Source organism: Drosophila teissieri, chromosome 2L (genome assembly GCF_016746235.2).
Source record: "Drosophila teissieri strain GT53w chromosome 2L, Prin_Dtei_1.1, whole genome shotgun sequence".
NCBI classification, from domain to species: domain Eukaryota; kingdom Metazoa; phylum Arthropoda; class Insecta; order Diptera; family Drosophilidae; genus Drosophila; species Drosophila teissieri.
The window spans coordinates 10,147,006-10,174,386 of NC_053029.1; the positions used below are offsets into that span (position 1 = coordinate 10,147,006).

A 27,381-nucleotide genomic window follows, 5' to 3' on the forward strand; every position below is an offset into this window, starting at 1 on the left:
TTACACACTATTTACCAGCTATAAGTACTCATTTCGAACAGGATGGGGCGTCTTTATGTTTGTGTTTGCACCTGATTAGCGGACAATCAATGCAAATCGGCAATTAACGGCTCCCTGAAATGCTAAATAAACAAAATAAGAGTAATTCAATTAATTCCCGTGCTGGACAATGAATAATAAGGAAGTTCGACGGCACAAATAATGTAAAATAAAATAACATGGAGGCTGTGTGAGCGATCTACGCATGAAAAGCCAACCAACGAAGCGGCGGGAAAAGCATCAGCTGCGGAAAAGTAAACATCAAGTTTTGGATTTCGACGTGGCTGTATGTTGGCACAGCATCCGCATCCGCATCCGGCACTTCATAACTTCATCCGGTTGTATTTAAACTACACTCAAGGTGCACGGACTGGATTGTCACATGCCGGAGATACATTCATAATGTAAGTATGATATACTCGCAATTCTCGCTCATTCATTTTGCCACAAAAGAGCCATTCTTTAACCCCATGAAAATAGACAAGTTGCTCCGACTTTCGAGAAGTAGCTGAAAAAGTGAAAAAGTGTGTACTGTTTACTCAACAGAGGAGGGCCAGAGTCTTAATGGTCACGAATGTATAAGTTTACCCGTTTACATATCATATTTTCCGCTTCTCCCCGGCTGTTTGAAATACTTAATGTTTTTATTTCGCCTCCCTTTCCGGAAAAGTTTCGTCCCGATGTAGTCGTGTTGCCATTGTTGACTACCGTTCCAATGCGGGCTTTTCCTCAGCCATCTTATCTCTCTGAGCCCGTTTTCCTTTTCGACTCCGCACTCCAAAGACACTGCCACAAACTCTGTTAGTTTTGACCACAAAAAAGGGAGGAACATTGGGAAAAAACTGAAGTAACTCTTGGAAAATTAACAAATACCTACTTCACTGCTACTTCACTACTTCCAATGTTAAATACATTTTTTAGAAGGCCTGTGGTAAGGAAAGCTAAGCAGTAGATATAGATATAGATCAATAGATATTTTGGTCAAAGTCAAGTTACTCACACATAAAGTGATTATAAAAAAGAAACCCATTTAACCTGCAATGCTCTTTGAAATGTCAAACGGTTGGCAAATGCGAACACGCCCCTTGGCAGAGTATACAAATAGAATCGACTTTAGGCAAAATGAGGCAATAAAGATTTATCTCGAAGGACCGCCGCCAAAGCCAATGCAGCAGATTTGTCAAGGATTTGCGGCTGGAAATTTATTTTGGCCGCTCGTCCCCGTTTACTGTTGACTTTTTGCCGTCCCCTGAAAGAATAAAGCAAATAAAGGCTATAGTTGGGCCATTGATTTTTGAGCAAAATGCAAATATACTCGTATATGGCCAAGTCCTGTGTGGGCTTTCAAACAAGTGTAATCTATGATGTCGCATTCAACGTGCATAAATTTTAATTAAACTGCAAATAAAGCAGCTCCAGTTTGTTGTTTATCGGTCAAAGTGAAAATTCATTTTGTTTGTTTTGCTATCTAAAAAAAAAAACTGCTACTTTTTATTGCCTACATTCGAGCGCTGTTTTCATTTATCAGCTCTTAACGCAGTGATGACTTTGGCTCTCTAAGCTGCACTGCAAATATGAAACTAGATGCTGTGGAAAATTAAACACATTTTGCGGCACTCACCTAAGCGCATGTTGTTGCTCGCTTTGCAATCGGACACATTTCACAAGCTTTTTGCCCAAAGTTGGAGCACAATATATGACAGGACATGAAAAGCTGTTGGCCTGCTTATGACATCAACTTCAGAACTTCGGCTACATTACCAATTGCACTTGGCATCACCAAGCATCTGGAATGCTACGGGCTATTAAAGTCAACCACTCGCACTACTCTAGCTATTAGCCCAAGGACATTGTCTTTGTTTTGGCCGGCATCTGCGAAATCTTTTGGCCTGTCAATTATCGGTTTCCGCAGCAAGATGTTTTCTATTTACTGCCGTGTAAACAAGTTTTCCCTGGCTGCGCCATGTGCCAGCATTTTCATTTTTAAATAATCGCGACGTGCGAGGCTTTGGCAAAATAAATAAAATAAAAAGAGGAATGTTGTTGTCGTTGGTATACATGAGTTGTTTAGCCAAAGATAAAAACGTGATTACGAAACAAAACACTCGACCGAAGACAAAGAGGCCCGAAATATTTGCTGTGCCGCCAGTGGCACCATAAATCAAAAAACCGCAGGCAGCGCTTGGCTGGGGTCATGGGAAAAGTTAAACGGGCCAGAGTGTGGAAGAAAACTTTAGTTTTAATGGGTCGAGACGCTTTTCCGCTTTTCCGATCATTTGATGAAAACGAAGGGAATGCCAAGGCACCGAGAGTGCCGCAAACGCGTTAGGAATTATTGATGCCTCATTGCTGATTGCTCTGCGTTTACGCCATTTGACACACTCACATTCCGGGAAATATCCCCCAATATCCTGGAATCTCCCGGGATGGGCAAATATAATCCCACGTCCCCCAAGTCAAAAGGACACCCACCCACACGAACACAAAGCAAGTGAAGTTATTTGGTATGTCTAGCGTGTACTTCGCATTTGCCCTCTGGAATCTTGAGTCTGGGCGCTATTACAGTTTTTCCTCCGAAACTGATGGTACAAATCAACACCCACATTGTCAGCATTTCAGGGCCTAAACCACGTCTGCACAAAATTATTGCCAACTTTGCCGAATCGGGAAACTCGCATGCAATGCATTGAATTGTATTCCTGATGTTTGAGCCGAATTGGCTAAAAACAATAAATATGGATTTGGTTGATTGTGGGGTATTTTCCATATGTAATAACATTTGTTTCTTACTTTATTCATTCCTGGTATTTTCCAAGCCTCACATATTTTACTCCATCGTTCGATCGAAATTTTAACGAATTTTCCTGAAGTACAAAGTGGTTATGTCGTGTGCTTTTCCAAGCACTTTTCATATCAAAATTGTAGCATATCTATTAAAAGTTTAAGCTGGCTTTTGTCAGACTCCCCAAAGTATTTTCACACGTGACAATAAACGAGGATGGGATGTCGGAAAAACAAACATTTAAATGATTTTTATGGCTACACATTTTCACTCCCAACATTAAACTTTAATGCTCGGTCCTCAGACTTTTTATGCCAGCAAATGGAGTATTATTGAAGATACGTGTGTGTTTTTTTGGGAATGCGGGCAGTAAAAATTCATTGTGTTTATTTGATTTTGTTTCTAAGATACAGTTTTAAACAAACTTTATATTTTTCAGGCATGCAAAGTTAAGACTTGCCAGTCCGATAATTCCATTAGTTCTTCTAAATATGTGAATAGATGGAACCCCAACGAATCCACAACAAAGACATTCATATTGCCTTCTGTGGTCCATGGTCCATGGGCCATGGTCCATTTTCCATGGTATTTGGATGTTAAGTGATTCACGAGCTGCTGCCATTGTTCGAAACTTATTTGCATTCATGTTTTTGCGCTTTTTTCGCTTTGATCAGCGCAATATCTCTCGGTTCTCGGAAATTACTTTATGGCCGGAAAGGCATTTTGGCATTTGGCTGTGGCTGTGGCTCTAAGTTGTTTACCTAGGGAAAGTTGCAGACCAAACTCAATGTTGGTTTGCCGATGAGTGGATCTGAAGATTGCGATTATGTGGTTGCCTACTCAGTTTTACTTGCAGTTTTGCCTCCATTCGCCTCCAGATTATTGCTACTAAGCTCCCTTTTTGTGTCCATTGTTGGTTGGTCAATATTGAAATAGTCGAGTGGCTAAACGCTCTTGATTGTGGCGTTCTTTCTTCATTATTTACTTGGTACGATAGCTTGGGAATTTGTTGCATATTTTTCCAATTTATTATTTACTTAAAAAGTGTCTCTCTTCCTGAGGTAAACCAGCACACAAGTTCTTAGCATGAAATCAATTTCCATTAGACCTCAGATTAGCTTTGAATTGTCAATATCCTTCGAGATTTGCTCGTTAGACTGCATTAAATTTGTGTTCCCTTTTCCGGCATGTCCATTGTCATTTTAATTTAGTGCCCGGGGAGTCGTTAAAGAGCAGTTTAACCCGAAAATCAAATAACCCAATAAAGCAAATAAATACGTATTAATCTTACGATTGCGGCAAAAAGTCGTATGTCAAATGGAATTTTTGGCAAAACATTCGGTTGTATTGGCAGCCAGATAGCAAGATGGCATTATTTTCAATTGCGTAACCTTCGGAATAAAGAACGTCAATTACAAAAGAGTAAAGTCTGTGTAAAACCAATTTTTCCAGTCTGCAATCAGAAATCGAGGCAACGATTTATTGCCATTAAGCTTCCTTCACGGCTGTCAGGTGAATGAAAATACCAGCAGCATAAAGGACATTCCCGGGTTTTTTTTTGGGATGCAAGTGGTGGTATCGTGGTGGTATCCGGAACTGGTTGGTCGCCGACTTGAGTTCCATTTCCATTTGCATAAGCGCTTCCGCTGAATATTCATGTGGGAGCACGGGAATTTAATAGCTCGCCCTGCAAATTGCTGCATCCATTTATATTTTATTTTATTTAACTTGTAACTTGGGTAGTAATTTTTGTATATTTCTTACTTTATGTTATGAATTAATTGGGCTTCCTGGAAGCTCTTGGCAGTGATGACATGGCGCTGAATGTGCCCGGTACTCCAGCAGATGACCAACATCCTGGCTTGCGAGTTGGAAACTCCAAAGGCGATGGAAGTGGGATATTGGTCACCATCCACGTTGCAACAGATGAATTCCAGGGGTAGCAGTTGCACCGAACCCGTTCGCGAGTTATCCAAGAGCCAGAGCAGCACGAAGGACTGCTCCTTGAAGATGGCGGCCATGTAGATGCCCAGTGTATCCATGGCAAAGGTCTGGGGCTCACCGCAGTGCCGCTGCTGGCCGGCACAGGTGGTCACCTCCTGCAGATCCATTACCAACGCCACCCTCCACAGGGGCTTGGGGCAGAGGAAGACCGTGGCCTCCCCATTGTTGGTACACGAGTAGACCCGAGTGCTGCCCTGCCTCACAAGGAGCAGGAAGGAGCCACACGTTGTCCAGACGGCCGTTTGAATGCGATGCTGCGTGAGGACCTGCTTCGACCTCCATTCCGATCTATTCAGCTGACAAAGACTGGCGCCGGCCTCGCAGGAGGCGCAGAAGAGCACCTGAAAATCGGGACTATAGCGGAGTAGGGAAAAGGAGCTGGAGCTCTGCGGATTCGGTATCAAACGAATCTTCTGCTGGCTGTCCGGCTCCCAGAGTACGATGTGCGATGTGCCCAATGCGGCTGTAATCAGGATAGTGCCATCTTCATTCCACTGCATCGAAGTCACATGGGTGTGCCCCTCATCCTGCAGCACTTGCACGTGGTGAGTGCCTGTCATATGTCGAATATTTGGCTTGACATTGAGACGCCGCGTATCCTGCCACAAACAAATCCCGCCTGCACATCCCACGGCCAACTCACAACTGTGGGACCAAGGACGAAAGGCAGCGCAGGTGGTGTCCCTCTGCTTAGCGGATTGCAGTTTGGTGGGCCACTCGCCACACCTCTTGTCGTAGATCAAAACCTCATCCTGGTTGGTCAAGAGTGCCATCAATGAGCTGGTCGGATGGAACTCAATAAACCGGATGGGTGCGGTCTTCCAGCCCCGTGCTTGGCTAATCCTCTCCAGCAGCTGAGGATCGTCGGCTAGAGTCAGTCTTATGTTCCATTTGAGTTGGGAAAGTTTCTGGAGAAACCATTGCCAATACTCATGGGCCAAGTTCCTTAGTAAATTGAGTGCCTGTTCAGTTGGATTGGGAGTATAATTAACACACCTATTGCTATTAAATCCGTTTGCTTCAGATAACGCTTCATTTCTACGTTCCATTTCTTTGAAGATACCTCCTGCTTTTAATACTTTTAATAGTTGAGATAAATGTTAGAAAACTCCTAGCCTGCTCTATCTCCCAGCTTCAACTTACACTTGTGGTGTTTCAAAGGATGCCCCAGCTTTCGATATTCCCCTATTTCATCGATGATAGTTTGCTTTCTCATACTCTTATTGCTGGTTGCATTCCTCCTAATGGCTGTAGTTTCGCCCATCGCTTTCCACTTTTCCAGCCTTTATCTTGGCGGCTATTAGTTTTGATAAATGGCTGTGGAGATGCAGTTTCTGGTCAGCGCTGTCAGCAGCTTACCGCTTACCTCATCCCAAAGCGGCGATATAAAAATATGCTTTATTTTCCCGCAGCATGTTGGGTTTTTTCTAAAAGTTCACCAATAGATAGATGCCTTTATGCCCCCTTGTGTTTGCAAGGAATGGGGACAAGGTATTTAGTAATTGAATATTCGCTTTAATATTATGCACGCTTAAATTTAATCTACTCATAATAATTTCCGATTTATTTAGCATCAGCGAGTGGGCTGTCAAAAGAATATTTCATTGCGTTCGATTCATTGTTTTATTGTCAAGCGGCTTGTAAAATTTGACATGCGCCTGTCAGCGCGAATTAAAAACATATTTAATGGGTAAAATATTATAATTTAATCGAATCCTTCGTTTAAGCAACGCGAAATGTAAAACCACCGAAAGGAACCTTAACAAATACACCACGATTTTCGCATAATTCACTTGCATGAGCCAACAAAATGGGGAAAAAAATAGCCCAACTGAAAATGAAACGAAATTATGCGGGTGGAAAACCATAAATTGACTTTTGGACCAACAAACAGACAAACAAAATAAAACTTTTCCTTTTTGGCCGCTTGTATGCACGAAATAATTCGCAAGTTTTACGGTTTGCTTCGCTTTGATCAAAGGCATTAATATTTTATTTCTTGTATATATGCGAGTATGTATGTATTTATACATGTGTACATATGTATGTGCTGCAGACGTCTTATGTTACATGAGGCTATGTATCTGGCAAATTGTCTTGTCAACACAAAAAATAACACAAAATTGCGAAGGAAAAAAGCAACAGAGAAACAGAGAATGAAATGTGGCACAAACTTCAAGTGGAGCGTGCGAAATGAAAGGAAACGCAGTAAAATAGTGGCACTTTTAGTCTGGTGGTTAATTTCCATTGACCAAACTAAACTGTCCGTTTGACTTTTAAACAAGTTTTGAAACTCATCACGCACAATTGATTTTTTGGGTTCACAAGAACTAATATTTAATTGAGATGGGTTCCCTAGAAATTGAAATAGAATAAATATAAATAATAGTAAAATAGTGGCACTTTTAGTCTGGTGGTTAATTTCCATCGACCAAACTAAACTGTCCGTTTGACTTTTTAACAAGTTTTGAAACTCATCACGCACAATTGATTTTTTGGGTCCACAAGGACTAATATTTAATTGAGATGGGTTCCCTAGAATAGAATAAATATAAATAATAGTAAAATAGTGGCACTTTTAGTCTGGTGGTTAATTTCCATCGACCAAACTAAACTGTCCGTTTGACTTTTTAACAAGTTTTGAAACTCATCACGCACAATTGATTTTTTGGGTTCACTAGGACCAATATTTAATTGAGATGGGTTTTCTAAAAATTGGAATAGAATAAATATAAATAATAATAAAATAGTGGCACTTTTAGTCTGGTGGTTAATTTCCATTGACCAAACTAAACTGTCCGTTTGTCTTTTTAACAAGTTTTGAAACTCATCACGCACAATTGGTTTTTAGGGTTCACAAGAACTAATATTTAATTGAGATGGGTTTTCTAAAAATTGGAATAGAATAAATATAAATAATAGTAAAATAGTGGCACTCACTTTAGTCTGGTGGTTAATTTCCATCGACCAACTAAACTGTCCGTTTGACTTTTTAAAAGTTTTGAAATATCAGATTTTTTTTCACTTATTTATTAATTTGGAATAGAATAAATATAAATAATAGTAAAATAGTGTCACTTTTAGTCTGGTGGTTAATTTCCATTGACCAAACTAAACTGTCCGTTTGACTTTTAAAAAGTTTTGAAACTCATCACGCACAATTGATTTTTTGGGTTCACTAGGACTAATATTTAATTGAGATGGGTTTCCTAGAAATTGGAATAGAATATATGTATAATCTGAGGGTTAATTTCCATCGTTTTTCACATTATTTCGCTATTTGATTTTCAAGTCCACTGGGAGCATTTCAAGGTGCATTAACATGGGCTTGGCTGCCCCAGAAATTGGATGTCATGAATGTACAATTTAGTTGGCCAACGAAATGTGGGTGCCTGGGCTGGAAATTGATTTTGGACAGCCTTCCATCTCGCCGACTCATGGGCGCATTATCTGGACAGCTCTTGGGGATCGGACAAAGGCAGATATCTTTTATTTGGCTTTTTAAACAGCAGCCAGCATAATACAATAAAAGCTCAGCAGGACTAACAAAAGCCAGGGATCACTTTGCCCGCATACGATTGTTTGTTTGTGTTTTTTTTCTCGTCTTTTTTTCTTTTTGGAGGAATGCCTTTGTTTACGAATGAATCTCCCTTTTATGGGCCAGCAGTTTATGTGTTTATGTTTTCGACTTATGCGCCGACTGCTTGGCCATTTTATTGATTTAGTAGCCTGCTATCATCGGCTTTTGGCCCCCAATCGAGTCGAGCGTCGAGTGTCGAGTGGATTTTCCATAAAACATGCATTTTCGCAACTCCACTTCGCCGTCCACTTGACACTTCGCAACTGAGCATTCGGTTTCATTGAATTATAGAATTCCCGGAATGTTGCTGCAAATTAATAGGCAATTAACGTCAAGGGCAGAGCCGAAAGCCAGCTGGACTTAGTGGTACATCCCTTTGAATTATGGCAGGCACTCAGATTAAATCGATGAAATACGCGTGTACATTTAACACTTGTACGCGGTATGCGGTACGCGGTATGCGTTAATTAATACGATGTGAAAACGCAGCGTAAAGGGTATTAAGCGGGCCAGCTTTAAATTGAATTAATTTTTAATACAATCAGTTGATGCAACGGCGCAATTAATGCATAATTAAAATTAATTTTTGTTTTCAATTGCGGTTTTAATGCGGCCTGATATGCGAAATGGCGCAAATATGCCTTTCAAATTTAATAACTAGCAGGGATTCCTTTGCAGATTCTTAACAATCAACTTCATAATTCGTGCTTATACGGTTGCATAATTGTCTTAATGCAAAAGCAAGCGTAACTATTCAGTTCATTAGTGCCGAATGCGCCACCACTCACTGCCCAGCCCACAAAATTATTCGATTTAAGCCCATTGCAGTGCCGACATTGGCCATTAAGCTAAGCCATAAATTCCGCATATTGCCGAACCTATAAAGTACTCAACTTGCCTAAACCGGAGCCATCGACGCCATAAATTTCAATAAACACCCAATGAGGTATGTTAACTGTACGGTTTCGCCAAGGAGCTCTGCCGTGCAAAAGACGAGCTTTTAGCCGCAAATGAAGTGTTTTAATTAGCCCTTCTCGATCCGGTTTTCATCGGATATTAGTGTGTGAGCGAATTTCAATAGTTGTAAATCACTGTTATATGGGTACTTGCTTTTATCGATTGGCTTCTCATGAGCTTACATGCAACCAACAAATTACACAATGAATTTAATCCTTGAAAGAACATTTGTTATACCTCAAAGAAGTCTTGTTTAAAAGTCAGAGATACATTTCTCAAATAATAAGAGTGGCACGTCTGCATTTCAAATTACATAATACTCATATATTACTCAAATATCCCGATCGTTCAGCCAAAGTTGCACCATGACACTTGAACCCGAGTTGGCTGCACCACTCATTATTTTGATAAATTATTTAAAATGTACTTCAGCACATAAATAGACCTGCAATTATGAATACTCGCGAGCAACTTCATAGATGGGATTCAGGACATATTCACGACATACATATTTATTCATTTATGCAGACACGGTGCTCTAATTATGCATGAAGCTCGCCAAAGTAGACGGCTGTCAAAGAAGCTGAGTTGCCTTTCAGAGTCAACGACTCCGACGTTGAAGGCTTTGGAAATGCGGTTTGTTCCGCGATATTTTGGTGAATTATATGGGATAGTTCGTGTGCCGCCACATTAATATCTGTGGCAATAAAATCACCAATTATCCAAATGCACGGAGTTGATTTTGTGTTCTGTTTTCGGCACAGCTCAAGCATAAATTATGACTTGGACCACTTTTCGTGCATTTGGGCATAAATCAGATGGAGCAAAGGCGAAATACGCATAGCCGACATAAAGCATTGCCTACTGCCTTTTTATGCGCCCAAAAGTTTGACGGGCATACAATAATTTATTAGCAAACTCAGCGAATTGTAAAGGACTGCCAGCCAGATTGCCAGGCGCTAGGACGCTGGATAAAGGACGAGGGACGCAGGACGCAGAACGAAGGAGCCGAGAAATGTGGCTTACAAATTGCCAAAGGCAATCTCACTTCTGCTGCGTTCTGTTTCAAAATTTCCCCAGTACTCCATGTCAGCGGTAACTCAATTAGAAAATATAATTATGCCGCAGGAAGCGTTTTCATACGCATTTTCCTACAACAGGGAAAAGCTTGTTGAAATTAACTTTATTATACTTACGATATGTGGATATGTCTGCACAGGAAGGCTTCCACAATGTCAGATTGCTTAAACCAAACAAAAAAAAAAGAAAAAATTGGGAAAAGGAAACGGAAACGGTTGAAATTACAGAAACTCAAATATGAATAAAGTTTGCAGGCAGGCATTTAATTTTTTTGCGATAAATAAACATGCCATCACAGGGATATGAAATGACGGTAGCTTTAATTAAAAATAGCACATTTCATGCAACTGATGCCGCTGCCAAGCCATTTGCATGGGCCAGGGAAAACTTTTCGCCCCAAAGAATGCATAAAACAATCCCAACACCAATTTACCTTATCAATCAGCGGTACGGAATGGGTTTTCCTGTTGGAGTTTGGGGCGCTTAATCAAGCGCTAAGTCCGCAACAATCGCTCGAAAGCGAAAACGACCCTTTTCTGCCTTCCAAGTTTTGGCAACCGTTTACCCGGCGTAACCTTTAACCTTTCACCTTTCACCTTTGTGGGGAGGAGGCTGCTCTCTGGCCACCTAGGATATCTGGGATATCTAGCAAGTTTTTCGCTTTGTGGCGGTAATTTGTTGTTACACGTGGCCATTCGCTCTTTGGGCGCTCAAATGAGGCGCATCATTAGTTGCTAGACGCTGATTTTCAGTCTTTCCCGTTTTGGATCGCGATTTATTATTAATTGGCCGCAGCGGCGAAGAAGAAAGTTTTACCGCCTATTTGTTTTACAAGTTTTTCTGGGGAAAAAAGAACTTTTGTGCCGCGGCGAGAATGTTTCAATTATTAACACTTGTGCGTCCCGCTGCGTCTCACTAAATAATTCAATATTCGGGTTTTACTGCTCTTCTTCCTTCCTTCCATAAATACTGAACAAATATTTTCTGTTTAATTAAAACTTTATCCTTTTCAATTGTGCGCCGCGCCGCCTCAAAAGCGAGCACTTAGAATTTAATATTAAACTTGATGCTTTCGGATGCCCCATTGGAAAAAAACCAGTTAAAGGCATTTGGAAAATATTTTCCATGCGCATAAGTAAATATGTGGTCGCTGGCAATACAACAAAAAAAGGTGTTTTATGCCAGCACGAACAATGAGGCATTAATTAGAATTTATATTGATAAATTAATCATAATCCAAAGCTAATAAAAGCAAATACTTGCGCGTAGCAAAAGGCCATTTGCGCAAAAAGGCAAATAATTTATAATGCCATATTTAATCGAGTTTAATTAATTTGCAAAACCATATTCCGCTCGCGTCGCCAGAATCCAGAATACAGAATCCAAAATCCGATGGTTTGTCGCCTAGGTGGCAGTAAATTTAAAGAGATTTCAATTGTGGTCACCAACTGGGCTTAATTGCTGCCCGCCAAACTGTTTATTAAATAAGGCTAAAACGCTGCCGGCGCTGGCGGAATTTGCTGCTTTTAAGAGGCTTTTTCGCAACGCAATTGGAATTGGAAATGCATCCGCGTGGCGCATTCATGGCGCTTTAATTTGCTTTAAGCCAATGCACATGCAACTTCAGCTGTTGCAGCTGGCTGGCAAATTGGCGATGGATGGCGCAACAAGGACGCCAGCGAAAAGGGGACACCAGCTTTTGTCGCCGGCGCCGATCCTCCAAAAGCAACCTCCACTCCCCTCCACTTCCCTCCACTCGCCAACCCCCCAGAAATAATAAACATCAATTGCCTAATGCAAACAACCGCAGGAGCTCTTCGTGCTCAGCTCAGCCCGCTCAGTTCTGTTCAGTTCAGTTCACCCGTGCTTATATTCTCAGGCTCCCTGACCTCCACTCCCTTCTCTACGCAGCTACACTGGGAAAAATAGGAGGGCTACATGATTTGATCCTTTGTGAAGGTAACTACAAGTATGCCTCTTATTATTATTACTCATTACTTATTCTGACTTACATACTCATTAAGTGGTTAGCTTGCCCAACTCAAATGTGATTTCTCTCAGTGCACATTTGTTTGCACTTCTGTTGCCGCTGATTGTTGTTGCTGGCAGCAGCGGCAGAAACGGAAAAAGTGCTCTGTAAATACGCAACGAGACGCGTCGTATAGTATTTAGGCAGTAGTCCTTGCTGTGCTCCTCGTCCTGCGCCCTCACCTATAATGGTGTATGTGTGTGTGCCGTTTGCCAGCGTCTTTTTATGAACTTGTTAACAATCTAACGACCTTTTTGCTACCCGGCTACCTCATTGTTGGTGTAGCCTGTAGCCTGCGCCATTGCCTTCTGAATTCCGTATGTCGTCGAGTGGCGCATCAAATGTTTGGGCTTAGCAAATATTTGCATACTTTCGGGCTGCTCATGAAAATAACATAATTTGATTTGGTAATGTGATTTTGGCTTGAACAAATGTAAACATATGTTTGCCTTTGCATAGATACTATATTCTTGGTGATTTTTGCTGGCAGCTCCGCTCACGCAAAAATGTCCAGTGATTTATTGGTATTTAATAGTCCTTCGAGCACTGAGAGCCATGCTTAGGCATCAGGAATCGGTGGGGATTTAATGCAAGAGAAGCTGCTTAAATGGACCACAAATATTGCATGAGCCTATTGTCCTGAAAGTATGCAACACAAGGACCATCACTTCGCCGGCGATGGCAGGACATGGTCTTCATTATTTATTCATAGCATTCAGCAGAGAAGTGTTTATGTGGCAAGGTCCTAACTCTGCAAGTAGCTCCACTTTGGCCCACAAATTGGCCAGCAGCAAGAGGCATCTCGAAAAAAAGGGCCCAGTGTCTAGTGCCTTGTACAAAAAGCATAAAAAAAATAGAAGAAATATATGCAAATGTAACTTTTTTGGCCCTGCATAAAAAACAAACTTTTTGATTCAACCTCTAGTTTTGAGGTCTGGCACCCGAAACAAAATTGTCAATAATGTAAACAGATTCCTTTCGACCGAAAGCTGATTAGATTGGATCGAAGTGGAGAGTGGCTGTCCCCACTCCTGCTGCCCCTCATAATTGCTACTCTTGTTACCGACTCCACACGTGCTGGCCAACTTTTGCATTGCCATTCGATTGGTTACATTTTAAAGCTTATTTGGCTTGGAACGCACGTACCAAACTCCTCGCTCCCTGGGCGACCAGGAGACCAATAGACCAGTTGGCCAGTTGACCAATTGGCCAGTTGACCAGTTGGCCAGTTGACCAGTACCATATTGGCCTGTGGGCGGTCAAATGGCCAGCCTTTTGTGTAAATCTTTATTGAACACTCAAATCCTAATTGCACCCAGGGTGATCACTACATGGTAAGTGCGACGTTTGTCCGTGTTTGTGAACGGAAAATGGTCAACGAGTCGCTTCATTTGGGAACTGGATGGATAGTTTACAGAACGGAAAATGCTAAAATTGGAGTGCTGATTTGTTTGGCTCCGACAAAGGGATGGCCCCAATGATGAGTGTTGTCCAACCGAACAGGAATTTATGTTCTCTCTGTTGACCTTGTAGGAGCAGCCTCTACATAATAAGTATTGGCTCCATCCGATTCGATTTTCCGATATCCCTTTTCAAGTTGCGCAAAAAGAAACTTACAGTCTAAATAAGGGAAAATACTGAAGATATTCCGTGCCTGCAGCTAGATACAAGATACAAGATAAAGGACTATCCGCCAGATGGTGTGTAGAGAGTAAACAATAGTTACATTGATTAGGGTCTAATTTCAGCTTAAAGCCCGTACAATTTGCATTTGTATGGACGGATTGTGAGGGACTTTCATAAATACGTCCCCGCTTGAGCCAATATAAATTTGCTCGGCAGCTGTCGACTTGTATTGCCATGCATATATAATATTAGATTTCCAAACCCCTTGTTTTTAAGGGTTTAAACTTTTCCCTGGGCCTTCTTTTATGTACACAATCTTTACCCTTGTAAACGTGTGTATGAAAAAAGAAATGAGGCAAAAAAGTTGACTAAACAACATTAAGCAATATGGGCGAAACATGTCATATGTTTATTTACTTTTGGCAGCAACGGGTTTGGCATTTTGCTTGAATGGTTGAAGTTTCTTCAAAAATCCTAGAATAAACAAAGACGCAAAGCTATTTCTGGTCTTAAAAAAATAGTCGATGGAACACTCGTGTCCGCCAAATAACCTGATGAAAAACACCATTGATCGCAGGTACATGGCTCCTTGAATAAATAAGACGGCAACAATTTTAAGGAAATGGCCGCAAATGAAAGAAAACATAATCGACGAAGCGAACAAATGCGCCGCAATAATAAACGATAATTGATAATAACATTTTGCTACCTTCCTTCCGCCGAATAAAGTACATTTATATGTTTGTATGTGTGTGCAGGGGAAATCAATAAAACCGTTGGCGAAAACATTTGGCCACAATTTCAATTTTGTGGCACGGCAAGCAAAAAAAAAAACAAAAAAGAGAGAGAGAAAGCCGAATAAGAAGCGCAGGAACTGGTGAACATTTCAACAATTTCCGCCAGCCAGCGCCGCGTGGCAAAGTGAAAATGTTCATTTTCGCAACTGTCCCAGTATGGAATGTGCCATTTCTTCGACACCTCCGCACAATTTCTATGCGACTGCACACCGCGGCGACAAAGTTAGACGAAATGTCATCATTTCCGTTGGGAAAACGGGGAAAACTGTGCGCGCTCAACCGGCAACGCCGTGGAAAATGGGTGGCAAAACCGCCGCTTAGTTTTCCACAGCGGAAAATGATGTCGACTGTCGACTGTCGACCGTCGTTGACTCGTCCCGTTGACTAGAGAAAGGTGCGCAGAAAGGTTAACTAAGAAAGCCATGCAAATGCCTTTTTATTTTCCCCACAAACTTTTGGGCCCACAGAAAAAAAATGCAAAAAATAAAAAAAAGATAATATGGAGAATTCCAGGGAATCAAAGAACTCTTTACTGCTCCCAGCCAATCCCTCTTACGGCTCTTAAACGAAGCGTAAAATTGTTAAATGAGTGCGAATGTCTACGGCGAAAAAGGACCCCCCACTCCCTTCAACTCCAAGGATCCCAACTTTTCATCCTTTGACCATTTCGCAGCATACTAAATTATTGATTAACCATGTTGGTCGCCATGCACGATTGCTTCTTGGCTTACTTCGACTTTCCATACTCGTAGTCCAAATTGAATTTGGTTGGTTTTCCCGTCCGGATTTCAGTCGATTTTCTTCTAAGGAGTTCCTGGTTCTTGATTAAAGATTTAAGGAAGTGCTTTCCTATTAGCTCATGAATTAGCTTCTGAAAGCATGTCGTGAATGTAAGCTATAGTAATTTTTTGTGCTTACATGGCTTCCTTACACAAATGTTAAGTATTTTGCTAGTTGGTTTCATGAGCAATCCTTCTAAAGGATCCTATATTATACCCAAAGACTCTAATAGGTCAAAGAAAAACAATAAGGCCATTTTGCGAGATGGAAACCCCACACAAATGATGATGCATCCAGGACAACAGAAAGGAGCCACATTGAAATTGATGGCGATGATAAACGCAGGGATGTCGTAATAAGTTATGTTGCCCCACTGAGGAACCCACAGTTTGTCCTCCAGTTTTCACCTGTTAAAGACAAAGTGGCCTTATATTTCCCAACTTCTGGGAATTGCATTTGGCAAGCAAAGAGTCGAGTGATGCAGTTAAATTGAGTTTGTTTGCCTCGGTTAAAGGAAAAGAAAATTAGTTTGTGGTTCTAATTGATACTGCAAATACAAATAAACCTCTTTGAGTGCTGCCCGAGCATTCAATTTTGACTTTCAAGGCGAACATTTTCTTCAAATGTATGAAGAGAAATACTGAAATGAAGACATTGGAAAGTATTCTGTTCTTATGTAAATGGGCGATATAATTGTTCATGTTAACGTCTACCTAAAAAGTATTTAATCTAACAAACTTACAATAAAACTCTAGTACAGAATAGGTAACAATTGGGCACAGACTTGGGTATTTTCGAAGCTAGTAATTAAGACGAGGTTGTAATGGCTGCTGCGTGGGTACACTTATCCTACTAACTAACTACTAATATCCGAAACTTTACAAAATGTACTTCTTCCAAAGCCCTAAAAGTCTTTATCCCAACCGCTCAGTTCCTCCGGTGGCTCGTAGTCGTTCTCAACACCCGAAGGACCAAAATACTGCAAGTCGGTCCAACTCTTCAACGGCCTCTTGATGGGCGACGGCAGTTGCTTCTGCTTCAATCTCTGCCAGTCGAGACTTTCGAACCAACTATGCCGTTTGATATCGGCGATTCCCTTGCGCTGATAGCCCAGCCTTTCCGCCGGAAGTTGCTTGCAGAGATGCCGCACCAGGTGCTGCGCGGACTTGGGGATGCGCGAGGGCATGTGGATGACATCGATGCCACTGAGGATTTGCTGGTAGATCTTGATCTGGTTGACGCCCCTGAAGGGCGTTTTGCCAACCAGCAGTTCGTATACGAGAATTCCCAGGGCCCAATAGTCGACGGCTCGATCGTGTCCTCGATCCAGGATTATCTCCGGGGCCACGTACTCCGGTGTGCCCGCAAAGGTGTTGGTCTTCTCGTTGTGCCGCACAAACTTGGCAAATCCAAAATCGACCTGGAAGGAAATTAATATTTGTAATATGCTTAATACTGTCAGAGATAGTTAAAGGTTGTGAAAACCACTTAAAGCTGTTTAAAAGTATACTATCTATAAAGTTAAGCTTTCTGTAGCACACTTTTAAGCATATATAACTAGTTGTGAATATGAAGCACACTTCTAAACGTCTAAATTGTGCATATTTGAGGGTGTTACTTTTTAGTTTTGCTACATATAAAGGGCAGTAACTATCTACTATGGTGCATATAAATACCAGTTTGCAGTAGCCATCCGTGCCCAGCATCAGGTTCTCGGGCTTCAAGTCCCTGTAGATGAAGTGATGGGAGTGCAAGTAGTCGAAGGCCTCGACGACACAGCCCGCTATAAATTTAGCCGTCTTCTCATCGAAGTACTGGCGCTTTGACATCACCGTCCATACATCACCGCCCATGCACGCCTCCATTAGGAAGTAGACGTACTTGTCATTGCGGTACGTGCGATACAGTCTGAAATGAAATGAAATGAAATGCTGTACTTTATCTCAGCGAAGTCAAGAGCTTGAGTTACGACGCACTGTACTATGAAGGGCGATTGCCGGCACTTAATCATGACGTTCTTCTCGTTGTAAACGTGCTCTATTTGATCTTGCTTGACCACCTCGATCTTCTTGATGATCTTCAGGGCCAGCGCCTCTTGTTTGTAGGCCACCAGATCCACGCGTCCAAAGGCGCCGCAGCCCAGCGTGGTTATCTTCTTCAGCTCCGAGATGGCCACCTGGGAGTACTCGTTGTCGAACTCCAGCGACTTGTTGCTGGAACGACCACTCGTGTCGCTGCGCTGACTGCTGGGCTTATCGCGCAGCTGCTTTATGGTTCCCAGATAGCTAATGAAGGCTCTGGAAATGGGTGCAAGAAGTAAGTCTTTAATATAAGGGAAGATAGCCAGGAGTATTACTAAGTCAGTCAATGGGAGAAGTAAATCAATGATACACCTAAAATGTTGTACAATTGGCATGTGTGCGGTTGTTATAGAAACCCCCAATTATGTTGCTCCTTCTCCGTCATCGATTCATAACCTGTCCAGCACTCACTCTCTGTCCAGCATGAGCACCTCGGTGCCCGGGGCATCCGCATAGACACTGGCCTGCCGCACATCCGCATTGAGCAGCGCCTGCTCCCCGAAGTAGTCGCCGCGCTTCCGATTGGCCACAATCTGCTCCAGCTGCTGGTCGTCCCGCTTCTTGATGGTCACCGTGCCGCAGCGGATGATGTAGAACTCGTTGCCCAGCTCTCCTTCGCGGACAATGCAGCTGTCGGTCTCGTAGAATTTCTGCAATACAATGGAGGCAACTGAGTTTGGGGGCAGTGCAGCGATGGCCATGATAATGGATTACCCGCTGCAGAAGATCCACGACTTTGAGCAGCAAACTCTGGTCGAACTCCTGCAGAAAGGAGCGGAGCGCAGGAACTGGAGGTTCTCCTCGCGTTCCCGGGACCCAGAGATTTGCATGATGGCGCGGAAGGTTTCGCGTGCGATTTTCCACACGCGTGCATCGGTGGCAGCTGGAACAAGGACCCTCTGATTTATACATCGACCCTTTTTTGTTGTAGTCTGTTTTTCAAAGTTGAAAACTTACCCTCTATGGACGCCTGGCGCGGAGCATTGTAGAGGATGGCCAGTTCACCGAACACGGTGGCCGGTCCGAAGCTGGCCACCAGTTGGCCACCGCGGATGACATCGTACTGGCCCTCGGCGGAGACGTAGATCTCGGAACCCTCCTCGTGCTCCCGGATGATGAGGCTGTGCTTCCTGTAGCTGGCCGGGGCCATGGCGTTGATAACCATCTCCTTGCGCTCCTTGTCCATTAGATTATTGAGGAAGTCATTGCGCTCAATGGCCGTTCGTATGAGATTGCGTGTGCTGTGGAACGGATACATTGGGCCATAATCAGCGGATTGCTTGTTTGTCTCTAATTTGGCGTGGAACACCATTCACCCGGTTGTGGTGGTTACTCACCCTTCGTCCTTTGCAATAGATTCGATTTCAATGTCGCCCTGAATGGGAAAGTTGGGACGGACATAGATGAGGCCACCTTCCACGCGATGTGTTTTTGGTGTCGAGGAATCGCTGGACTTCTGACTCTCGCCGCCCTCCTTTGCTGCTGCTATTTGATCCTTTTCGTATTTGTGTGTGAAATTACCGAAAAAAGGAATTAGATAGTGCAAATGATAAGAGCAACGACTGTATTTCCTTTTAATAGCAAGTTGGTTAGCCTACGAAATGGTATTTTCTTTAACAAAAGGTCTTGCAAACTGTCTTTAAGTTTCGCTATCCAAAACATTTGGAAAGCTGGAAACAAAGGTACCGGGATATAAACGTTAAGCGGCGTTATGGCCATACAGGAGCAACAAACTCCTGCGGAAAGGAGCTATCCAAGCACCTATTAGCCACAGGCTGCCCATGGAGCAGCTCCCAGGAAGCGGAGGGAACGGCTCTTTCGGTGGCGAAAAAGTTTCGGTTCGTGTCTGTTGGTGAACAATTAACGTTTAACTTGTTTTCACAAGTGTGCTGGGCGCACGGCTCAATTGCAGCCAGCTGTTCCGTGTTTCGGTCTCCCCATTTGAGTATTTGAGTCCCGGGGCAATAAAAGGTCAGGGGAACTGTGTGTGTGGGTGTGTGAACCCCAACACACGAAAGTTGCATCAAATAGCAAATGGAGTGTAGCTTTCCGACAGTTAGACACACTCACGGGATGCGGGATGTCAGTGAATGGAAGTTTCGGGGTGTTTGCATGTACTGGCTGCCAATGCCAGTTGCTTGTTTTTAGTTTGCATAACTAGGTACAAGTAACTGGAAAACTATTATTTTTATTAAAAAATAAATAATGCATGTAGGTATGGTAATTCTACTTTACTACTAAAGCATTTGCAGCAGTAGCTGTGGCTATCTAATAATAATTGTGATTAATTAGCATTGGCATTCAGCCAAACCATTTGATTGCAAACCAATATCATTGGCAAATGATGCAACTATCAAGGACCAAGTAGGTTGGAAATGACACTACCTACTGCCCCACCATTCACCCCATCTAGTGAATAAAGGTGCCACAACCTGCAGCACTTCTATGCCGGCAGAAACCGCAGAGTTCTGGCCAGTTTGCCGGTGAGGATGTCACTTGGCAAGCCACCTCATTACTTACTTGACTATTCGAAGCATCCTGCTGGCTCTGCTGGTTCCCCTGCCACTGCTGCTCTTGCTGCTTCTGCTCCTGCTGCTCCTGCTCCTGCTGCGGTCGCTCCACGCTCCGTTTCTTGCGCAGATGGAGCGGCGTTCCGGGGACGAGGAGCTCCGGAGGCAGCGGCGGTGCCGGCGGTATGTTAATATCGGGCATCGTGGACACACGTCGGCGGCGCTGGCTGTCCGTCTGGCTCTTGGCCAGATAATTGAGTGACACGTTGCTGGAGCTCTTGGCGCGGGGCGGTGCCTGGAGTGGTTGCAGGTTCCCTCTGGAATCCTTGTCCCATTCCCGTTCCCGTTGCTCCTGTGGCAGGACGCCATTTGTCAGCTTGGCGGCGCTGCTGCTGCTGCTGTCGTTGTTGTTGGCATCGCTGCTCTGCCAGGACAAGTTGTCATCTGTTTGCTGGCCGCTTAGTTCCTGCGTGTGACCAATGAAAAACTTTACAGGACCTCCGGTCACAGGTGTCGTGGCTGTGCTCGAGGGTGTGGCAACATCATCATCGTGGGCGACGCCCTCATCAATTATGCCATTCACATTCACTTTGAGTTTTGACTTGCCGCCATCGACGACATCGACATGTGCATTAGCACCCGGCTCCGGCGCCACCACCGCCTCCTCCAGTGCATCCTGGCCATGCCTTGCAACCAGCGCATCCTTGGCATCCTTCACATCCTGGATCTCGATGCTGGGCACCTCGGTGGGCAGGGCGGTGGGCCGACGCTCTTTGACTGGTCTTAATTTCGAACTCGAGCGTGTGACATTAATTGCACTGCCGCCGGACGGGGACGCGTCCTGCGCCGGCAGTTTGTCCTTGTTGGAGCGGAACTTCCGCTCCTGGACGCCATTGTGTGCGCTGCCATTTTCGGCAACCGACTGCAGGGTGCCCCTGACGGGGGAGGGGGCGGAGGTGGGCGGTGAGCCGGGCGCCGGCTGCCTGAGGCGCTGAAGTTTGGCCTAAAGGACCAAAAGGCAGCGAAGGATCCGCACCAAACAGCCAAACAAGACAAACACAGCAGCGGTGCAAAAGTTCGGTGGAGGTGTTTCCAAGTGGTTGTGGGTGGGTGGGTGTGTGTGTGTGGGCGGTGTATTTACAAGTGTTTTGTGCCGATATTATTGTGTACACCACCGAATCGTTTGAAAGTATAAGAAACATACAAGCATGTGTGCAAATATTAGTCGAGTCCCAATAAACAGGTGGAGGCAGGTACATAGAGTGCAGGTGCGAGGTTTCTGGGCTCTGGTTTCTGCTCTCTGCTTTCTGGCTACTGGAATACTCACCTCACTGGCACTGGGAGTGACGATGGGCGAGTACAGTGGCTTCTCCTCGCGACGGACGTACCGGCCAATTTGCTGAAAGACACCAAATGCGCATTTAAGTATAATTCAAATTTATTTGGCAGAAATGAATGCACGAACAATAATCCCCCGTCTGCGTTTTTAGAAACGCTTTATTTGCTTAATGCAAACAGCAGTCTTTTGATTGGCCCCTCTTGTCACTCATGTTTACTTTTCATGACATATTCATAGTTATGTTCCGATGACAAATGCTCTTGAATCTCTTGAATCCCACTGCATGTTTATTTTAATCAACGCAAATACAAATTAAATTAGCTCATAGTAGGAAAGAAGATTAGCTGTGCACTTGAGAATACTTTAAAACTAGCAATATTAGTAGCCCAGTTTTATAAACAAAGTTTTTTGATTATAGCTCATCTTAGTTAGTGTTTGTTCTCCACATAAAAGAAGTAAATGTGTTGAGCACTCAAACTTCACTTTTCATTAACTTAAATACCCCACTGACCAAATTTATTGGCCATTGTGATTGTCGTATATGTATCTTGTTTATTTTTTGATCATATATCTGTTTACGTAAAAGCAATCTGATGCTGAGCATAATTTTGTACCTTGGAAGTGCCCACTTCTGGCCTGTCAGCCTAAGCCCCCAATAGGCCGATAATAGCCAATTTCCATTGTGATTTTCCGCTTTCCATAGGGGGCATTTTACACTCAATGCGCATTAAACTTGCCCCACCCCCCTTGTGTCCCCCTTTCGACCTCTCGACCTTTCGACCTCTCAACACGTCAGTTAGGGATTCGCCGTGAATCGTTCCAGATTGATCGGCTTACAGTGCCGATGAACTGGGCTTTAAGCAAATCTCACGGGCTTCCATTTCTTATTTACGAACTTATTATTCCATTTCGACTTCAGACATGTGGCCTCTTCAGAAATGGAAAAGTTTTGACACCGCTGCTGGTTGTGTGTCGTAAAAGTAATTTTATGTTCGCTTTTTGTTTGGCTGCGCAAAAATGTTATAGAAATAGATCAGACAGCTATGACTGGTGCATGACATAAGTCATAATTTTGCTGAATTTATTACTGGTTTTCAGTATTTCTAATCTAAAAATATGATCTAGCATTTATTACCGCTTTTTAGCAAAAGTAGTAGATAGCGAACTGCAGTGCTCATCGGAAGTCGGAGTTGCAAAAGTAAGTTAGGCCCACATTGGGGTAGTCTCCGACTTTCTAGCATACCCTTTCAAAAGGTATTGCCATTACAGTCAGTAGCTTGTAACTCGAAGAGAAGAATGATGAAATTAATACGAATTCAAGAATATGATTCATATTTGACAATATTCGAATGTTCTGATAAAATATGATATTAAATGAAAAAAAAAAAAATCAAAAAAAAAAAAAATTTAAAAAAAAAAAAAAAAAATACATTAATCATAGTTCTAACTCAAATGCTTATACATAAAAAATGTATTTTTTTTAAATATAATTGTTCTAATTAATATAAGCTCCTTGTTGCATAGAAAGTAATTTGGTTATTCGTTATGTATCTGCGATCAATGCTAACAACTTTTCGATTAGGGGATCCTATAAAAGAGTTGTTTAAACCATTATGCTTAAACTATTTTGGTGACTTTTTGGCAAGGGTGTGTACTCGAAATGTATTCCAACTTTCCATCTTATCTTTAATTGGCACGGCCTAATGAAATATTCAAGCCTGTTTCGGGGCGCCTAGTGTGGGCATAAATAAACTGGTGTCAATTTGCGGGTCGCCTGCTTGGAGCTGCTTTGATATGCTAATCGAGCTAAACGACGGCGTTTTGACAGGTTTTCCGTTTTCCCACGGAAGCCCCGAATTCAGCTTCTCAGCCGATAAAGTCACCGATAACGTGTGCCTGTTTTTTCTTTTTTCTCTCTTTTTTCTTATGCTGGCTTGAAAGGATTCTCCCTGGCTCCACAGTCTGCGTCATTTCACGAATTCCTTGCCGGGGGGCATTTGGCCCCGCCCCCCAAAGGACTTGACTCCCGCCCCTCCGCCAAAAAACATTTCGCAGTTATTTAGAATTACTGTGACGTGTAAGTTGTGCGTGCAATCACGTTCATTTCAGCCTAGAACCATGTCAGTGCCGCTGCTCCGACAAAAGTACGACAGATACAGATGTTTCCATAGATAGCTACACATCCGACGGATCCTGCATATTTATACGTCATTTGGAGCTCCGGCTGCAAGATGCTCGTGTTTGTGGATTTATGCATAAGCTCCATCCTTGCGATTCCCGTTGCCAGTTGCCCCACCACATCTATTTGTATGCATGCTTATCATATTTTTGCATACCTAATGCCAACTCGTCGCAGAATGTTTGTTATTGATGAAAGGCCAAGATTGCAGATAGTCAAGTGCCTTTCAGATAGATAGATATATTTACTTAGGTACTGCGAGCATGTGCGTAATATTCTAAATCATTCATTCACTAAAAGCTGTGTGTATATACATATATTGTTTTTGGTTGAATTAAAAAAAAGTTCTTTGAAGTGTTAGAATTCTGAATGAGCTCTGCAACTATATTCCCCATGCGAAAGCTAATGGGAAATCAGCCATCGGCACTCGTGTTTTTCCCCCAGGTTTCTGTATTTTTCGCTGCTTTTAAGATAAGCCAGTTAAAAAGTGAACGTCATGGACACAAAATTCGTGATAAGACAAACTAGGTTTCGCTGCAAACACATTTCAGCGTGATTCAATACCCTGTTTATTCAGGGAGCACAAGGTCACTTCCGATCATAAAAGTACACATGAAATCATCTGATAATAATACACTAATATTCCGATTCGGATATTGCAATCCGGCCAGAAGTGGAAGTGATATGAGGTTTATCTGATTGCATGCGTTCATGTGGGTATTACATATAATAAAAGTCATAAAAGTGAGTTACTAGGGGTTGCAAATAATTAGTTTATAAAGAATTACTGTATAGTGAACAGGAGCAGTAACCAGTGATGTGTTGCAGTTACTAATTTTATTTATTATGTATATATATTTGCATGAGGTATCTCCATCGTCGCAATGGCCCGCTTGTAGTCACTGCTTCGCCTCGCATTATTTATGGTTTTCTCTCGCCGCCCCGATTAACTCAATTAAGCACTTGATGAACTTATCAGTCGACTTATCAGACAAGTGCAATACTAAATACAATACTGAATACTAAGTACTGAAGCGGAACTCACCACGGGACTATCTTGTGTGTTGAGTATCGTATCGGTGTTCTCATCTTCGGCGGGCGTGAATTTGTTTTTGCTGCGATGATGGAAAAGTCGGGGAAAGCAGGCCATGTTGCACTGGATACCAGATACCAGATATCTGTATCTATATCTGTATCCAGGTATCTGTATCCGTCTATATAATATCTTTTATTCTGGCCAATCTCTTGTTCGCGCTAATTTATCTCGATGCGTTTGCTGTGTGTGGGTTAAACACTTTGATTACCCCGGCCATATTCCCTGATTTATGGCCAAGGATTTAATTGCGGCTATAAATTTGTTGTGTTCGGTTGCAATTGTGACGGATTATGTACTCGTTTGCTTCGATTGTGATTGGTCTACGGAATCGATTTACTTCGTCGGTATAACACTTATTGGCTTTAAATTGATTAGTTCGGGGTATTAAGTCAGTGTTCGATATCTATGTATTCCGCAAACTATCTTATCGCATGGGAATGATTAAGGAAACTTTACTTTAACGAAGTGAAACTTAATTTGATTTTACATTTGATTATATACATGCATTAGGCAATATCGTATTGTATTCTTGGGCAAAACAAAGCGGTGATTTTACCAGCTAGCTCATAAAATCCGATTTTACTTTCAGTGAGTTCAGTGAGTTAGGGGAAGCAGTAAATCCAGTATCTAGGATGCTATTGCCAGAAACTAGAAGTGCGCAGTGAAAGGACAACGAGCCAGATATTGTGTAAGCCATCAGCTCTTCTGTTGGCCATCAAAGACAAAGGAGATCGGAGAATGCGAATTGACCACGACCACATCGGTTTATCAAGTGTGCCAGAAAAACGGGGAAGCAGCATTTGCTTTGCATCTGATAAATTTGTTTGTGGAACAAAAGTTTCAAAGTTCAAAAATTATGCGCATCGTCAACTGGCTGCTTTAATTACCGCTCACAGCGCTCATTGCTACCAATTTCTCGGTTTCCCGGTTACTCGGTTTTTGTTTCACGGCCAAGAATCGCGATGAGTCACAGTATGCTTGCTGGCTTTTATCATCTTGGCCTTATCGCCGCCAAATGCCTAATTGTTTTCTATTTATGCGGGGGGATTTCATTGTTTGGCCAAGAGCTCGAAGCCAAATGCCCCGCGGAAAGGCAACGATACTTGGCTTGGGGGCTTTGCAATTATCACAGCCCCAAAAACTTGGAGCACTAACAATGTGCAGACCAGTGCCTTAAAAATCACATACTCCTTACACATAGCACCGTTTTATCAACCAATATTGGTGCTGTATTTCCTTATACGATTTGTCGATAACGCCGAACAACATTGGTAAATAGAACAAACTGCCCGTTGGCTTGTTTCCACATGATTTGCTTGGGAAATACAAACAGAAATTGTACAAAATGGTACATAGAACGAGCTGAAACATTGGCCAAAGTAATGGCAACAGCTAGATCAACAATAACAAGAGAAAGGCCGGAATGAATCGGTGGAGCCGCCACCGCCACAAGCCACAAGTCACGAGTCACTCATTTATATTAATTTATTGACATTTCGTTTGCAGTTATCAGTTATCAGCACACTTTTCTGCTTCTTCACTTGTTGTTCTTTGCTGGCTTAAATGTTGCCATTTCATTGCATTTTATAATGAAGCCATTGCCTCACTCTGTTATTTTTCAGTTTTTCACTTTTTTTAGTTTTTCTGTGTTTTTCTGTTTTTCAGTTTTGATTTGGTTTATAGCTCGAGCACGTTAGCTACAAGTTTTTGGCGCTGCGATAAGATTTTATGGCCGGAGTAAAGTTCACATAATTGGTACACTTTACAAGGCACTTCTTACCAAAAGAAGTGTGTCACTTTAGAAAACCCAAAAGTGACCACAGCCATACTTTTGGTAAAAGGTTGAACTACTTATTTAAAAGGCCCACTGGCGCATGAGGCACTTTTTCGCGAATATAAAACACTCAAAGAACTTCGTGGCAGTTGTCAGCCATATCTTTTGATTAGATATCAATATCAAGAACTTCAAGATGATTGATACATTTGTTGACTGTCAATTTGTCAAATAGCATGGAAATGAAATTCACAAACTGTTTTTTTGCACCATTAGAACTCAACAAATTCTTGAGCATTTCACTTTTCAACCAACCAACGAACCACTTGAGGCGAGCACGCAAAACGGGCATGTGCAAATCGCAAATGACCGCAGAAACACAAATAGGGAAACCGAAATGGAAATGGAAACCAATCGTGGCTCTTCACTGCCCAAGAAACTCCATTTCCGATCAGGGGTCAGCTCATTTTACACAATTCGCACGTAACAATTTCCGCTCCACGAGGGCCATTCATCGACTGAATCACCAACAGGCACTAGGCACCAGGCACCGATTCCCGGAGTGCAGGGCGTATACGCGATATCTGGTGAGTACTGCCGCCCGATCCGCAAAAACCTTCCGCACACCTGCCGCCGTGGAGGCTGATAACTCGACTAATTTAACGCGGCCAATTTAAATTGGCAATTTGCTCCACACGCCAACTGCGACTGCGACTGCGACTGTGACT

At 42.7% G+C, this 27,381-nt stretch overlaps 2 protein-coding genes and 1 long non-coding RNA gene across 3 annotated transcripts; all 3 read right to left on the bottom strand.

Annotated features, from left to right (window-relative positions):
- Nucleotides 1-953: 953 nt before the first annotated feature.
- LOC122626540 lies at nucleotides 954-1,715 on the bottom strand. Its single transcript, XR_006326713.1, has 3 exons — nucleotides 1,661-1,715; nucleotides 1,040-1,288; nucleotides 954-980 (listed from the first exon to the last, which is right to left on the bottom strand). It is a non-coding gene; the product is annotated as an uncharacterized LOC122626540 (long non-coding RNA).
- Nucleotides 1,716-4,065: 2,350 nt separating this feature from the next.
- Nucleotides 4,066-5,883, bottom strand: LOC122626253 (aladin). The gene is made up of 2 exons (XM_043806444.1): nucleotides 4,586-5,883; nucleotides 4,066-4,518 (listed from the first exon to the last, which is right to left on the bottom strand). The coding sequence occupies exons 1-2, from the start codon at nucleotides 5,872-5,874 to the stop codon at nucleotides 4,476-4,478; spliced, it is 1,332 nt and encodes a 443-aa protein (XP_043662379.1). The 5' UTR covers nucleotides 5,875-5,883; the 3' UTR covers nucleotides 4,066-4,475.
- A 10,455-nt stretch (nucleotides 5,884-16,338) lies between these two features.
- On the bottom strand, nucleotides 16,339-27,305 carry LOC122626012 (cGMP-dependent protein kinase 1). Its single transcript, XM_043806109.1, is given in 12 exon segments — nucleotides 16,339-17,094; nucleotides 17,351-17,582; nucleotides 17,651-17,971; nucleotides 18,167-18,405; nucleotides 18,470-18,522; nucleotides 18,525-18,638; nucleotides 18,713-18,996; nucleotides 19,093-19,250; nucleotides 20,276-21,268; nucleotides 21,593-21,664; nucleotides 24,829-25,302; nucleotides 26,977-27,305. Coding segments are annotated over 11 exon segments (3,087 nt in total). The 5' UTR covers nucleotides 24,934-25,302; nucleotides 26,977-27,305; the 3' UTR covers nucleotides 16,339-16,578.
- Nucleotides 27,306-27,381: the final 76 nt, after the last annotated feature.

Bases quoted from the DNA above. Each gene is read 5' to 3' on its own strand.
- LOC122626253 (XM_043806444.1), bottom strand. From the start codon at position 5,874: ATGGAACGTAGAAATGAAGCGTTATCTGAAGCAAACGGATTTAATAGC. The intron at 4,519-4,585 runs GTAAGAAATATA...AAATGGATGCAG, and splicing joins CAATTAATTCATAACATAAA to CAATTTGCAGGGCGAGCTAT.